The 15738-nt window shown below is 38.3% G+C and overlaps 1 protein-coding gene across 2 annotated transcripts; it reads right to left on the bottom strand.

The window, feature by feature from the left end:
- Window positions 1–2102: 2102 nt before the first annotated feature.
- LOC140926473 (histamine H2 receptor-like) lies at window positions 2103–15621 on the bottom strand. Of its 2 annotated transcripts, none has more exons than XM_073376207.1 (2): window positions 15482–15621; window positions 2103–3650 (listed from the first exon to the last, which is right to left on the bottom strand). In XM_073376207.1, the coding sequence occupies exon 2, from the start codon at window positions 3360–3362 to the stop codon at window positions 2355–2357; it is 1008 nt and encodes a 335-aa protein (XP_073232308.1). In that variant the 5' UTR covers window positions 3363–3650; window positions 15482–15621; the 3' UTR covers window positions 2103–2354. The 2 variants fall into 2 exon arrangements, with proteins under 2 accessions (XP_073232308.1, XP_073232309.1); XM_073376208.1 differs by lacking the exon at window positions 15482–15621 and adding an exon at window positions 13435–13455.
- Between the last annotated feature and the right edge of the window lie 117 nt (window positions 15622–15738).

Genomic DNA, 15738 nt, shown 5'->3' with positions numbered 1-15738 from the left:
GATAACGCGGACCCTACTATCCCGGTGCCTGGAACAGGCTTGAGAGGCTGACGATATTCCACTCATGCGCTGAATCCCTTGCTTTTGTTGATATTCCCGAAAAATCATGGAATAGGAACGTGGCGGCCTGGCGACCGAGGGAGCCCGGACACGCAATCAGCGATAAGGGGATTACAATGTAAGCGCTGACGCCCTAGCCCTGGGCTTAGACGTGATTAGCACTTGAAATGTTGATTAGGGTTCAAGCAAGAGCCGATCCGACTCCTCTGAAAATAGCTGATCAAGTACTGATTCCAAATGGATAGAGTTTAAAGGGTTGTCACTAGAGTCGTAGCCCGCGATCGTTTCGGCGACTCATGTCACTTTGAATTACTTCAGTTTTTGTTCAAAAAAAATTGAAAGAACTTTAACTTTAATTTGACATTGGTAGGACAGAATATAGTAGAGAATTAGAAATTTCATTTAAGTTTAAGTGTTAGGGAAGGGTAAGTTGCATGAAAGAATCGAATTCTGACAGGAGTCACCAAGCAAATGACAGCAGACTAGGCTCTTTATGGATCACTAGTTTCCCCGAATGCCCAAGGTACCGTTCGAGCTATTCTGCGAAAACTGCTTCTCGTCGTGGGACGTTTTACGAAAATTTTTCAGTCACAGACGGCGACAAGAGGTGGCTGTATTCGCAGGCTATGTGAGAGCAAGCTCTCAGGGGGCTCTCAGGCGGGAGGAAGAGAAGAGAACTATCTATACGCTCAGCCTATACCATAGGCATAAAAAACTGGGTGATAAACTGTTGCTCAAAAAGAGGTATAAAAAGTGCCTAGGAGGCCTGAAATGCAGTCAGAACGCAAAGAAAAATAAGAAAAGCCTAAAGGTAAGCTTCAAAGCGATATTCAATGCACATTTTAATAGTGTAGTAAGCAAATAATATTTCTCATACAACATCTTATAATGTTCTTGCTGTATGAAGTAATTAGCCAAGAAGTAGTGTTGTTCTCGGCATCCTAAAAGGCCCGAAACGTAGTCAACACAAAAATAAACATAATAAAATAATACATGCAAGCTTAAAAGGAAAAATTTAAAGCACGTTTCGCTCAATTATGGCGAAGTCGGATAATTCTCATACAACGCCTTATAATTGTTGCCGTATGAATAATCAATTAGCCAATGGATAATGTTGCTCAGGGCTCTCATAGTGAGCTTGGGCTACCTGTGCCTATAGTACTGTCACGGTCAAAGACCTTGGTGTCACGCTTGACTCACACCTCACCTTTGTTCCTCATGTCAACAACGCCTGTCGCGTTCTCTCGCGTTCGTTTTATTCTATCGGCAGATTCAGAAGTTGAGTGACGTCAGATTCAAGTTGACAAATTGCGATAGAAAATGAGGAACTATTTATTTGTTCGTAGAAGTCATTATCAGTAAACGACAAGTAACGGGAATGCTTGTCACGTGTTACTAATAGTCCATTCTCGATATATTAAAATTCATACTTGGCTTTGAGGCTTGGGGGAGCCTCAAGATGATTTCTTTTGTTTTATTCCCCCCAAGCCACGCAGCCAAGTATGAATTTTAATATATCGACTGATCTATTCACGCTTGGGCGTATGCTGTAGAGGTGACTCTAAATCTCTCTGATATTCTTATTGAGCGTTCTCAAAATCTCCTGCAGAATTCCTAAGTGCTTGTGATTCAAAGAAACGAGGGGCTCTGGGAGCGAGAAGTTTAAGGTCCATGACGTATTTCCGTTTACGGTACTTGACCCAATCAAAAAACGTAGAAGAAAACAGAACAAGATAATCTAATTACAAAAAGAAAAGTTTTAAATATGGAGGCGAATGTTCTGGTCATGCAATATCGGGGAAATTCCCACCATTCTGGTTTTAACGTCATGAGATGTATGTAAACGTGGCCTTCTTGGTCGGTTTATTATATTTTTTATTGGATTTATATTCCAGGAAGACTCGGGCCGAGAAATCATCATGTCACCATGTCTCCAGCTGAAACGTGTCTCCCGCATCTACCTTTGTCTTGTGAGATCTGGTACGAGACTAACGGGGCCTTAGAACGCACGCTCACTGTTTTATAACATTACTACTACACAGCTTGTACATACAAAAAAACTTGTGTTTTTATTATATATGGAAAAAAAGATTTCAGCCTTTTAGGGATTGGCTAAAAGAAATTATTACGATGGTATATTTCTTAAAGGAAATGGATACAAAATTGCCGTTTACATGCTAAAGTTTAGAGAGCAAAAAAAACTCCAAACGTATACGGTACGGTTCGTTTGTTTAGTACGTTCCCAGCGTCATTTTATTTGTTTCCAGGACAAGCCTTACTGTGGACTAACCGTTTTAATTTCGTCGCCAAGAACTTCCTCTTTTGATCTGTGTTTGTGTCAAGCTTAATTCCACCTGTGAATCTTCTCTAGCCTTGTTGTTGTTATTTGAAAGTCGCTCTTTATTACAGATTCTTTTTAAACTTTCGGTGAAATCTTTCTTAAGAAATGCGTAAATTAACGGATCCATGATGGTGTTAAAAAGTAAGGTGTAAAAAGAGGCGTAAAGCACCGGCGCTGTGATCAGTTGAAGCTGGCCAAATATCTCACAAATATTGATATAAATAAGAGGCATCCAAGACAACAAAAACGTTCCGAAAATCATCGCGAACACCACCACGGCTTTCTCTTCCTTTCCTGCACGTTCACCGGTTCTGTTGCCCCAAGTAGAGCGACGGCGATTGCGGGAAATGAAATGGCGTACGACACGTAGTAATCTCACGTAAATCCAAACCATAGCTAAACACGGCAATAAAACAAATCCGAAAACAGTAACAATCATGTACACTTTGTGATAAGTCGTTGATGGGTCGGCATCCCAGGCAAGCGGTAGTATAGAAATACCACATGGTAGAATCCAAGAGATGGAGATAATCACAGTAACCTTAGTAGTGTTCATTGTGATGCGGTAGCCTAGGGGACGCGTTAACGCTATGTACCTCTCGTACGTAACTGCACCGATGTTTAAAATGGACGCTAAAAGGAGAAAGGCGATCACATATCCGGTGATTGGAGTGGCTGTGAGTGAAAAGTTCTCGTAAATGTAGATCGGAATAAGGGCGACGGAAACGAGAAGATCGGACAAGGAAAGGGACACCACGAAGGCGTTTGTGACCGTCCACAGTTTTTTGTCGAGCATAACTATTAAGCAAACCACGATGTTCAGTACGGTCGACACGAGTCCTAGTACAGCCCAAGTAACTGACAGTGGAATTAAAATAGACCTGTTCACTGTGGCTTCATAGCCTCCGCTAAGGGACGACATTGAAGTGGTCGTGTTGTTGAGAATTTGCTGCTGTATCATTCTAAATTGCGATTTCACATTTTACTGACTTCAGAGCTTGTCTTTGTGTTCTTAATCTTCTCAGTGCTTTGTTATTTTGAGGAATTGCACTTGTGTAAACAAAAGTTAGCAGCTGTCCCCACGACTCGATAATATTTTCAAAAAGTGGGACTTGAACTTTACACCGCCTGTTTGATCGACTTTAAACCAGGCGAAAAGCTTCTTTGAAGTCAGGATAACTGAAGTCCTTGATCACGTCAAACCGGTTTCCCTTCTCTAAACAGCCCATATAAATCTTGTCTCACCAAGCTGTCAAAAATAGAAGTTAAGACAACAGGTCAATGAATAAAATTTTTGTGGCTGACAGTTGTTCAGGAAAGAACTACACTATATCAATATTTAGAGGAGATCTGCTTGGAAATTGAAAATTAATACCATTCAAAACTCCTTCTATAACCTTGTGTCGACGTCTCTTTAGTACCCTTTGCTAGAGATGTTTGCTAAAGTTATTAGAACGAATTTTCCAGAGGAAAAGAAATAATGTATACTTTTGTTTTAATTTCTCGAAAGGACTTTCAGTTTGTAATCAGAAATATATCCTTTTTATAAAGAAAAACAATGACTTCTTCTTTCATAAACTTTCCATGCAAATTGCAGTTTCAATTAACACAAACACAAGGAAAATTAAAATGTCTTGTCTGCAAGCCTACCCACCAATTAAAGACATTTTCATCCCTTTCAGAAAAGAATCCACTAAATATTTCAAGAGCATGGTTCAAACTTTTTGTTCTGTTGAAGTGAACTATATGACGGATATTAATTAAACACACTGCCCAAATCATTGTGCCAGTTGTGAAGACATTGTTCGCTTCATGTTAAGGTTGCTTGGCTGCGGGATGCTTTCATCAGTTTTGAATATATGGGGGTAATCTTCAGCAATCTTCTATGTCATTAGGGATAGGAACTGAACTCGTGTTTTGATGGAAATGACATTATGAAACTGTCATCGGGTATGGTATTCATCTGACCAACTTTCTTCTCAACTCAGTTTAACTTTTCATATGCATACTGACCTGAACCAACTTTTCTCACTTTTAACTAAGTAAACTTTGATGTTTTGACTTGCTTCCAATTGCCTTTTAACAACATTTTATTGATTTTATGAAATGTTATGCTTTTTCTTTGTGATGCAACCTTGTATAATTTTGTTTTGCTTTTTTTTTTTCAAATCAATTCTATAAAAATTCGTACTTTAATTGCATCCACGTTTCTAAAATACTTGGTATTTTCTAGAGCATATCACATATGAAAGGCCAAGTTCGTCGATCCAAACTGGGAGGTCTTGATTAAAACTGACTTCGTATTTTAACGAACTCGAACATAGGGATTCCTATTGTTGAGAAGATTTTTTCCTTTTATTGTTACTCAAAACCTCTTTGTCTTTTTTATTAAAGCAAAGAAAATCAAAGCGGAGCTCTCGTTAGTGGCAGTGGATTTAGAATTCAAATGAGGTATCCGTCGTGACGACGAAATAGAACTGTCGGTTTCCTGTGGTATATTTAACAATTATTCCTCGAGCCCGAGTGGGCTCTGAGTCAATAGCCCATGAGGCCTTCGGCCTCATGGGCTATTGACTCAGCGGCCATGAGGGCGAGAGGATTAATTGTTTTAGTAAAATCCAACTAGTTGGTCAAAAATATCGAGAATAAAAAAATTTTAGCTGCTTAAAGCTAGACTTAAATCCTTTTTTGCCACGAAAAAGCCGGCGCTTTTCGCTACTAGTGGGCTATAACATTTAGCCTAGTAGTAGCTCAACCAATCAGAACGCAGCATTGATAATAGACCACTAGTTGGATTTTACTAATTATACATATGTCATGGCTTTATCATTCTATTTACATAGCTATTTTTCGAACTAATAAGTGTTCTTAACTTTCTATATGTGGAAAAGAACTACTGAAGATCTCGGTAGTCAATCCCTTTGAAAAAAGTCTTTGCTTGCTCCAACCGTCGTAACTTTTGTCCTGAGGTTCTGTTCCAATATAACTGTCGGCCTCAATTATTTTCCACTTAGAAATAAGGGGTGTGCGAAAAGTGGTGCTTTTAAAATTATTGAACTCTCTGGAATTTTCAGACAACAACCGGCTTAACAGAGGCTTTCAGCACAAACCTCAAACTTTCCCGCTCAAATCTATTTGTCAGAATATCTATGAAAAAACCAGTGAAATACACTACACTTTGTATAATTTAGTCAAGACATCAGTACTATCAGTGGCCAGCGTGACCGTAAAATACTACATGTTTCGTTTACAGATGAATTATTTACGTAGCTGGTTTAGTTTTGTTAAGCAAAATAAACACCCGGGGGAGTGAAAAACAAGGCACATCATCACGCAATATCTACCTAGAGTTTCAATTTTCCGGGTTATATCCACTTGCATTTTAAAATCAAGAAGTCTATATATCTTTTTAAATAAGTGACGTTTCGTGGTGGAGGAAGACATCTCTTCCGAAATGTGTTTCTTATCCAGCAGAGTATTTATTGTACATTGTAGACTGAGCCACGCAGGCGGTGTGCGTCATGACCCACAAAGGTTCATGGGTAAAACTGTTACTGTGCCTCATTTCAATCGTGAGACGGTCGAGTTCGCATCTCGTAAGAGAAATGAATCAAACCCAGGGATCAAAACACTGCTGCCTTTTCCGAAAACCATTACGGAAGAGAGCGATTTCGAGAATTTTCAAGATCTCATAGTGGCCTTAGATGCCTGCTATTGGTTTCATAAGGCAATTTCAAGAAGTTTATCGCGATTCGGAGACGATCGTGCGATCTAGCCGACTTTGAGCGGCGACTAATTTCCAGCTTCTCATAAGATTTTAAGTACTGTTTGGTTTATATGTATGTTTTTATCTCATAGTGAAAGAGATCTGTAGTTCATACGTGGATTTGCTTAACTAAAAAAAAATTCGTCCACTAGAAGTGTTTATATATTTGATGGACTTTGTTACCGGCAAAGCAGGGGGAGCGCGTGCAAACAGCTAGGTGAGAAATCGTCTCTCATAACAATTTTATTTTCATCGACAAGTTTATATTATTTTGAAAACAGTGCCCGTTTGAAGTCCTTATGCGCAAATAAATCTTCTATCAGGCAAAGGGAAAACAGACCGAAAGAGCCGAACATACAGCCGCAGAAATAAACAGTGAAATAAACCACGATCTTGTCTGTGCGGTCATTGAAGTGAGCGCAGTATATCGATTTTGTTATAAAGTCAAACCTAACCTCACAGTTTTAAAATCCTGTATGATGTTGTCTGGATCTTCGATAATGGTTTTGTGTTTTGGTAGAGATTTATAACAATTTATTCCCTGACATAACTTTACACAAAGATCTGAATACACGTAGCACACACCGCATGCAAATTATTTTAAAGTCTGACGCTTTCAGTTTCCGCACTGGGTTATGAAAAATGTTTTGTTTCCAAAGGTTATTACAATATTCAAACTTATTTACCTTTTGTGGCTTAAAATAGAACCAACTCTTCCTGGATTTGGCGTCACTCGCTTCACGTCGGCTTCCGCTTCGGCATGTTTTCTCAGCCCGTTTCCCGGGAGTTGTGCCACTTGGCTGAGACGATGTCTTGATTCCAAGACACTTTCAACGGCTCATAACGGGAAAACTAACAGGGGTAGACCCGGGTAGACCCCGAAATTTGCAAAGAAGAACGGTTGAAGTAACAAGATGGCCAAAATAATTCGATAAAACCGCTAACAGTAATCAGCAATAAATCCAAGAAGAACGGCAAAAACAACACTCAAATCATCATGGCGGCCTGCACATGACCGAGCAATTCAAACTTGTCACAAACGCTCAAGAAAGCAAAATATTTAAAAGTAACGCAACTGCTATCAAGATAAAGTGTTCCAACAACTTTCCAAGGCGGTATAGTGTCAAAATTACCAACACAAGCTTGGAATAAAGCGAAAATTTCACTACATATACCTCTGAAAACAGCTCTTTCCGAGCGCGAAAATCACTCTACAAATGACGCATTCTGATTGGTGGGAAGGAAGTCGCAAAACGACTGGTTACACGTCCGGGGCTTCCGGTTACTGTGTTCCATGCTAAAAATCCGTTGATCTGACATGCCATAGACAACTAAGCGTAAGATCCGCGTCGGCAAGGCAAAGCATGGTAACATTAGCGGAAATAATTTTCTTACAGTCCTGACCCCGAACAAATCTAATTTACGTTCAGCATTCTAAAATTATAATAAAGAATGATCAAGACCAAACAACTTATAACATCGGTAAGCGCATTTTAGTGCAGGAATATTTACTGCAGTGTCATAATATTGAAGTGGCAGCCATCTTGGATCTGTTATATTATGCCATGAAGTCGATTCCAAGATAGCATGTGACATGCTCTCAAACTAAACACAACCACGTGATGAATGTAAAGAAACATCAACTCGTGAAAGAGGATTATTATGGTAGCTTTAGTATTACGGCTTGCAACAAGCTCATTTAAGCGCCGAGAAAATGAGGGTTCTTCACTTGTGATTACTATATATTTCATGGCGACAGGCCAAGTTTAACCAAATTTTACGCAGTAAATGTTTTATGATTTAGCCCTCTTTTTTTCTACGTTTTGCTTAATCCTGCTCTTATTTCGACACTTTTTAATCTAATGAAAAACCCAGGTTCGCCAGGTGGCGGATTCAAGATGGCGGACAGTCCACATCATATGACGTCATGAGGTCGCATGAGTTACTAACCATTCTAAGATGCGCTATTTAACTTATAAGTTTCACTGGCATGGCTTGAATATTCTAGCAAGGAGGGCAATTAGTAAGGAAAATCTTGGAAAATCTCTGGAAATAGCAAGGAGTGCAAAGGGCTCACCCGGTCTCAGAGGACCAAACACACCCGTGTAAATTTAAAAAGGATTAGGCCACTCCTCGACCGGTCGTTAGATTTTAATGAACCTTCGCATCTGTTTATAAATCAGTCCTTTTAGAGAGATAATGTTTGGTTTGGTCTGACATTTATGCCTTGTTGACATCATTTCAGTAATCCAATTTTGATAAATATACTAGCCATATACATGTTAATAGCCTGGCTATTCTTGTTTTTGAAACAGCAGCCCAAGGGAGTTCCACCTAGGCCTTGGCGGATTGTGTAAGCATAATTTTTGGCATCAATGGAGAAAAAAAGTACAATTTTTTAAAAGAGCACTGCCACGGCATAATTAGCAACTTTAAGCACTTTTTGGAGCATAAATTCATAAAATTTAGTAAATATGGTGTATTTTCTACAGAAATAAATTAAATCAGCCGCAAGTGAAGCAGGTTCTATTGGTGCAACCTTCCTCTGCTGCAGCTGAGCGAGCCTTCTCCCTACTCTCAGCGGCATTTAGCGATCAGCAGGACAGCGCTCTGGCAGACTATCTCCAGGCCAGCGTAGTCAGCGTAATGTTGAAGTACAATAAGCGCTGATGTTGACTTCTGTATACTATTCTTATCCATGTTTATTCAAGCAATTATTGGTGCTGAAAGAACTCAGAACTGTCAAGACAAGTTGATTTACTTCGTGGCTTGATACTTTCAACATTAGTTTGAGTTAGTTTAAATCAAGAGAGTACTATTCTTTTGGTTCAGTCAGTATATACAAAGAAGTGTGATCGTCGAGTCGTTGAAGGCATTTTACAAACGGTTCAGAGATGCGAGCAGCTAATTTGGACAGCTGAGGGCCGAGACAAACTGCCATAAAACACAAATAAATTTACAACAACAGTTTGTTTGAAAAACATCATAATTTGGTGGCGTTATTGCGCGCCTATGTGTACAGAATCTACCCCATTTTGCCAGAGCATAATTTCGGAAATCAGGAGCATAATTTGGGAATTCTGGCATAATTTTGGCATAATTTGGCAAAATTTCGAGCACTGCTAGTAGCATAATATGCCATTTTTAGGAGCACAATCCGCCAAGGTCTAGTTCCACCAACATGCTCGTCTCAAAAGTTTTAAGTACGCTACGTCGGATCATGTGTACTTGAGTCAAGAGAGGCTGAAGGATTTCTAGCTGACAAATGATCAGCCGCTTGGTAACATCTAATTAATTATACTGACATAAAGTTATGCAAATGTCAGATAAGAAAATATATGAATAAAAATATCATTACTTTTTTGAATGCTTGGTCTTTTCCTTAAACGCCTATTAGTCATTTTTTGTATGGTTAAAAACGGTTTGTTACTGAGAAATGCTCATCCCACATGCCTAAGGCTGCCCTCTTCAAGGAGTAACTTATTAATTCGCTCGCTGAAGGTTTAAACAAAGAAAAGCAATTTAAATCTCTTTGAACTGAATCTTTCTCCTTCCACAGACATTCATGTATTAACAACAGCATTGCGCAAAAACTAACTAGAGGCAGGCAATAGCCGCGTGGATATTTGATCAAACGCACTATGTAGAAACTGCAGTTAACATGACAGCTCAATAAAATTTAGATGTATTTTAATAAGGTTAGCACACTGAGACCCCGCAAAAGGTTTGTGTTCATTAACTTAACACTATCTTTAGCAAAAGTCGGTTTGCTCCTTTCTCAACCACCAATAAAAGGATCAACGGAGAATCTTTACGTTAATATCAACGGCACTTACCTTGCTTTCAGCTCCCAGCGAAATTGCATTATCCATAAACAGTGAAACTAAGCTAGTTTTATCAGTCAGTTTAAGCACACTGTCAACAAAGTGCATAGTTTAAATTTTCCGTTGATTTGCTATTTAATAAACTTTTCCTTAATTTGTTATCGTCATTTTTATCTTGTCACGTTTTTTTCTTTCGTGTTTTTAGAACATACCTGGTGTCGGCTAAAAGAGTAACCTAATTTTTCAGTTGGAATAGTCAGTGAGTCTGTGTAGTGTTTTTAAGAGTTCGTTTCTTGTTTTCTTTGTGGCTTTTAATCAGTCCTGTTATGTGGTGGTCGACAGAAAATTTTACTTCTTCCTTGCAAAGTAACTGAGCGGAAACAGAAAATACTCTTATCTGCTGGGAAGGATTGAACTGAATGTTAACCTCTGAACTATACAATGCTACTTTTATAATGAAAAGGAGATTATATCATTATGAACGGAAAAAAGAAAAATAGAAAAAAAAAAAAAGGCTGACACTAGACAGACAATTTCTGAGAGAAGGATTCATTCATTTGCACGGAATCATTTGATATTTTTAGTAAAAAATACACATATATGTACATTCATGAATGCAGATTCCCTTGACTAGTGTTCCTTGTAAAATGAAAATTTACATTACTAGTGAGAAATAAACTCCATTAATTTCTCATGAGCTAAATTGAGGAAGCCGGACTGGATAGAGCGAGATTATGATGAAATGACAAATCCAAAGTTATCTGACTGAAAGACCTGGATAATGTTTTGCAAAACACGTGGTACTGTCTAAGGACTGAGCTGTGTCCAATAATTGACTCAGAGTTTCTTCAAGCTAGGGCGGAGTTAACATTTTTCCAAAAAAAATTCCACCTACTGTGCACAATCTCCTTTGAGCCTGTTGGCCACCTTCTAAAATCGGTGTGCGCTATCGCCAATCTCTTTACTGATCTGTGCCCAAAGTGTAGAATTCTAGATAGCAAAGACATTGCTTTTTCCTGTCGTTGCGGAAGCGCAAGAAGCAGTGGACCCCTTTAGGCTAAAAGATGTAGTTCCGGTTTCAGTCATGTACGACTCATACTGTGTACTGTATTTCTGGTTGACTTCTTTTGTTTTGTCAGAGGGGTCGTGGGGGGTCGAGTTGGCGTGGCGGAGAGTGGAGCCTACGTAACCAGGGGAATACTACATCTTTTCAATCTTTACCAGCTCGGCTGATGATTTTACGCATCAGAAATGACATCGTTCTCCTGTTGGTGAAGCTCATCAGCGATGAAGAATTTTAAGAATGTTCTGTAAGGTCATTGATGATCTTTAACATACAGAGGAAATATTGACGAGTTAAAAAAGCTCAGTATTCAGCCGTTAACCCTTTCAGTTTCAGGAGTGTCCAAAATCAATTTTCTCCTAAAATTACCAAGATCAATAATCATGGTAAAAGATTATGAGAATAGCTGAAATGATTACCTTGGGAAAATGCTCTGATCTTTTTTCATATTCTCTCGGCTAATTCTTTAAGAAAATGTATGGAGATCAGTATGGAGAATTTATATGTGGATACTGCACTGGCTCATAACGGGTGAACAGCGAAATCTGAAATCTAATCCACAGCTAGTGACACGCGTACTTTGCCCACTTTTTTTCTGCATCCGCTCTACTGACAATTTATGACAAAACTGGAGTACTGTCACTTCACTGCAGCAGTGAAATAAGACACAAAACACTTGTTATTAAGAAAATGATATTTCCCATCAAACGCCCCTCTCGGAAGTATGATTACATGCTCTGCATCACATTTTGGGGGCGCTCCTATTAACTTGACTACGATTTACGGTATGCACGTGCTTAGAATATAAATATAAAAACACAGTGTAAAACACTGAAAAAGACGTATTGAGGGAGATTGCTTGCGACTGATATATCTCGTCCTTCGGTTCATTTAGCTACCAATGCTGAAGAGGGTTAAACAAAAAAAAGTCTCTACGCCGGTTGAAACTGGGCAATCTTCGCAATAACCAACAAGGCTACCAAATGAAATTGAAACGACGCGGGCCAGAATAAACTACCGTCTAAAGTTGATACTTCAGATTGATTTGCCTATTATTACAGTCCCTGATTTGAGGATTTTTAAAATGTTTGTGGTTTTGCGTTATAAGTTGTGCCACAGAATGGCCCTCCGATTACTCAGAAATGTTGGTTATAACTTTTTCTTCCGTAATTTTACAGAACAAGGAATTCGTTTGACATTTTTAAATAGCAACTGACAATAAATATTACTCAGTGAATATCACAATTTTGTGAATGACATTGTTAAGGTTATTCAAAATCATCATTTTGAGCTTCAACTAATCAGGGGCAACCAACGATTGTTTTCTGTTTTTCGGCTAGAAATTACTTGATGACCTTTCCATTCAGGTACAATTTTAGAAGCTCATCTAATAAATTCCCTACGATTTTTTAAGTTTAATTTCTCACATTTTTCTCCCCATAGTAGGCTAATTTTCGTAGAAACCTAAAACCTTAACCTTTCGGATTCAAAAATGTGGTGGAGGGATAATTAACAATTAATGAATGAGGCTGAGTATCTTATGAAGAATTATGGAGATCGAGGAGGGTGTTATCCGTCGATAAATAATCCTTTTATTATTCATTCCAAAAAATTCCTAGTTTAATAACATAGCTAAAACATGCTTACCTCCATCGATCAAATCGATGTTAAGTTCATCTTCGATAGTGCACGTTTCGGGTTGTTCAGCTCTGCAAATATTCCCAAATAGCAGATGTCGCCCTTCGAGTTGTCTTCTTGTTGTTCTTGTCGTGTTTTTAGCTATCATTTCGGCTAGTTCTTACTCTTGAAACGAGTGAAATGTCCGTCATTTTTGTTTTCATAACCAAAGCAACTCAACCTCGTCCACAGGTCGTCTCGTTAACGGTGCATTAACCTGCAAGAAGGCTGCACTTTTGACGTCATCAGTTCATTAAACGGAAAATTCTTCCAAATTGCTCATCAGTAGCTGGTTATGGTGAATTAAGCGTGTGCTTTTAGCCAATCAGAATCGGGGAAATATTTTGAATGAATAATAAGAACAATTATCACTTTCGTAAAACTTTCAATTTCATCTAAAATTTTCGGGAAAATAACACTGAAGCCCTTGTGTCCCCAATTAGCTTCTGTAAGCTAAGGACGTTGACACTTAAATAAAGTTGTTATGTTATGTTATGTTGTAATTTCGAAAAGACTCAAGACTTCCCTAGGATGACCGAACAGATACAAATTTTATAGAGCCGCTTAGCCGGATGCATTTCTAGATATCTAAAAGTACTCTGGATAGCATAAAAAGAGTTTTCAATGAAAGCATGGTTGGGTGCCCCTGACTGATACTAAAGCCAAATTAATTCCCTTAAAAAGAAACCAAGAGAAAACTTACTCGTTGATACAGTAATTTTCTTCACTGATATGGAGCAGGTATTCTAAAATGTCAATCAGTTCTTCCATGAGCTCACACAAATTGTGCTAGTCTGGTCAGGTAGTGAAACGATATGGTACTAAACTCGTGGTAAAGACGATCATTTTTATGAGAAACCCCAAGCTTCCGATTGTGGAAACTGACCAAGTTCGCGTGCTTTCAGTTTTCATATCCATTAATCGCGTGACTGTCCATGGCAGTGAGGCTCCGTGTTTAGATCACAGACTGAAAAAATATCAGATTTGTATATTGCACGCTCGCTTTTTACGGTCATCAGATATTCCAAGGGAACATACATGCATGATATAAGTGACATACGTTAGATCAATATTCCGGTTCAGCAACAAGACAAAATATGTTAATTTTTCCGGTTCTGAGCTCCAGATTTCGCAATATTTTCTTAAAAACCCAAGTGAAGTCTGTGTAGATCGGTCGGTAACGTTCAACACAATTACTTTGTTTAACATTGGTTTAAAATGCAAAACCGAAATGTTACTGATTTTGTGAATATAAAGCCCAGCACGTATATTGAAAATGGATTACAGTTTATCAATACGGACGAGCCACTGGCGGGAAGAAAAACTTGCCATCTTTGGGAAAGTTTAATTTGGCCATTGGTCTGTCTTTACGGTAAAGAGTGTTAATAAAAGCTACAGTACCCACCATTAAAATCATGTACGCGAGACTGACATGGACATATTCACTATATCACACGTCAATCGTGGGAAATTAAGCCTGTGTAGCTATCGTTTCCGCGCGAGCTCGTCACGAAAATTGGGACCGCTTCACCCCTTCTTCAATTTGTTTGCTCTCGCTGGCACTGAATTTTTGCGCAATAACTCGATTGGAAACCCTTGCTACGCAGGCCATTGGAAATTATAAGAGGCCTTTACAAGGGTAGATGTGTGACACTGAGGCGACCTGTAATTAGTCGATGTAGTGCAAAAATGCACGGACAAAGGTGTCTCTTTTCTTTTTTGGGTAAGAGAAATATGATCAACTAGCTAAGTGTAGTTGATTTTGCTTACTAAAAAGATCACTGGATCGCATAATAATGCTCAGGTTCAAACGATACTGCTAAACTGTTTTTACAAAAAAGTCTTCTCTATATAAGTGTACGTTATTTTATTTTTACTAATTATCTTCAACTCTCGCCATGAAAGTTTTAAAAAATAGACTGAATTATTGAGATTCAAACATAAGGCTGTATAACGTTTACTGACCAGCGAAAGAAATATGCTGCGATATATAAAACAGCTTGAGTTTCACACAAAAAATTAGATGAACGTTCCAAAAGACGCTACTTCCTCTAAAAATGTGACGACTTATGCGAAAAAGGTGCTTTTCCAAATGCAGATGCATATATTGAAGGGCTTTTGCTCGAATGGTCAATTATTGTAATAATGGCTTGCCTGGGGGAACAGAAACTCAATCAGCATGTCCGTCCCACTTTAAATTAGTTTTCACTATTGGTCGACCATCTCACAGCAGGAGGAAGTCATAAATGAGATGTTTAAGCTCAAGAGTAAATAAAATTAGCTTTAACATAGCCCATCTTTATTCTCTTTGTTCAAAATTCTCTCACGTTTCATATGTTCTATTGTATTTGTGATGAGGTCATTGTTCTAGCGAGAAATTCCACTGTAATTCGTTTATGGTTTTAAAGGTTTGGCAAAAAGTTCGATTCAGTGAAATAGTTTAAGTTTTCACCTAGTAGTTTTAAATCCCACGTTTTGAAAGCGACGCAATTGTGACGTTAGATAACTTAACAACCGATTCGAGAGCAAAGACCTCGTTTTCGTTTCGTATTCCGGGAGTACATAGTACATCCGATGTTTTGTTATGAAGACAAATAAAGAAACCAAATCATCGAGGAAGTCGAATCGCAAATCTTGTTACATTAAAATGATTCTGATATTTCTTACCCACTTTTTTGACTCTCCATTTCTTCTATGAAACAAACCAAAGTAAAAAATAATAACAAAAAAAACGTGTCTTATACACTTACCCAGAAGTATTCCGTTCCACTTTTGAAAATCAGTCTAGTGTTGACTTAAGAGATAATATTAAGTTGCGATATATCCCACTAAGACATAAGGTTTTAACCAATATTTGAAAACTTGGTTTTTCATTATTTAAACTTGAATTATCACTTCGAATAAATAATAGATGCTCATTTCCATGGAAATTTCTAAACGCGATAACAAGGCAATTTTTTGTAGATATTGCTCGTCAAATATTTATCGCTACTCAGTAGGAAAATTA

Source organism: Porites lutea, chromosome 2 (assembly GCF_958299795.1).
Source record: "Porites lutea chromosome 2, jaPorLute2.1, whole genome shotgun sequence".
Taxonomy (NCBI): domain Eukaryota; kingdom Metazoa; phylum Cnidaria; class Anthozoa; order Scleractinia; family Poritidae; genus Porites; species Porites lutea.
Note: the sequence above shows the minus strand (reverse complement) of the source record. Positions and strands in the feature narration are given on the sequence as shown.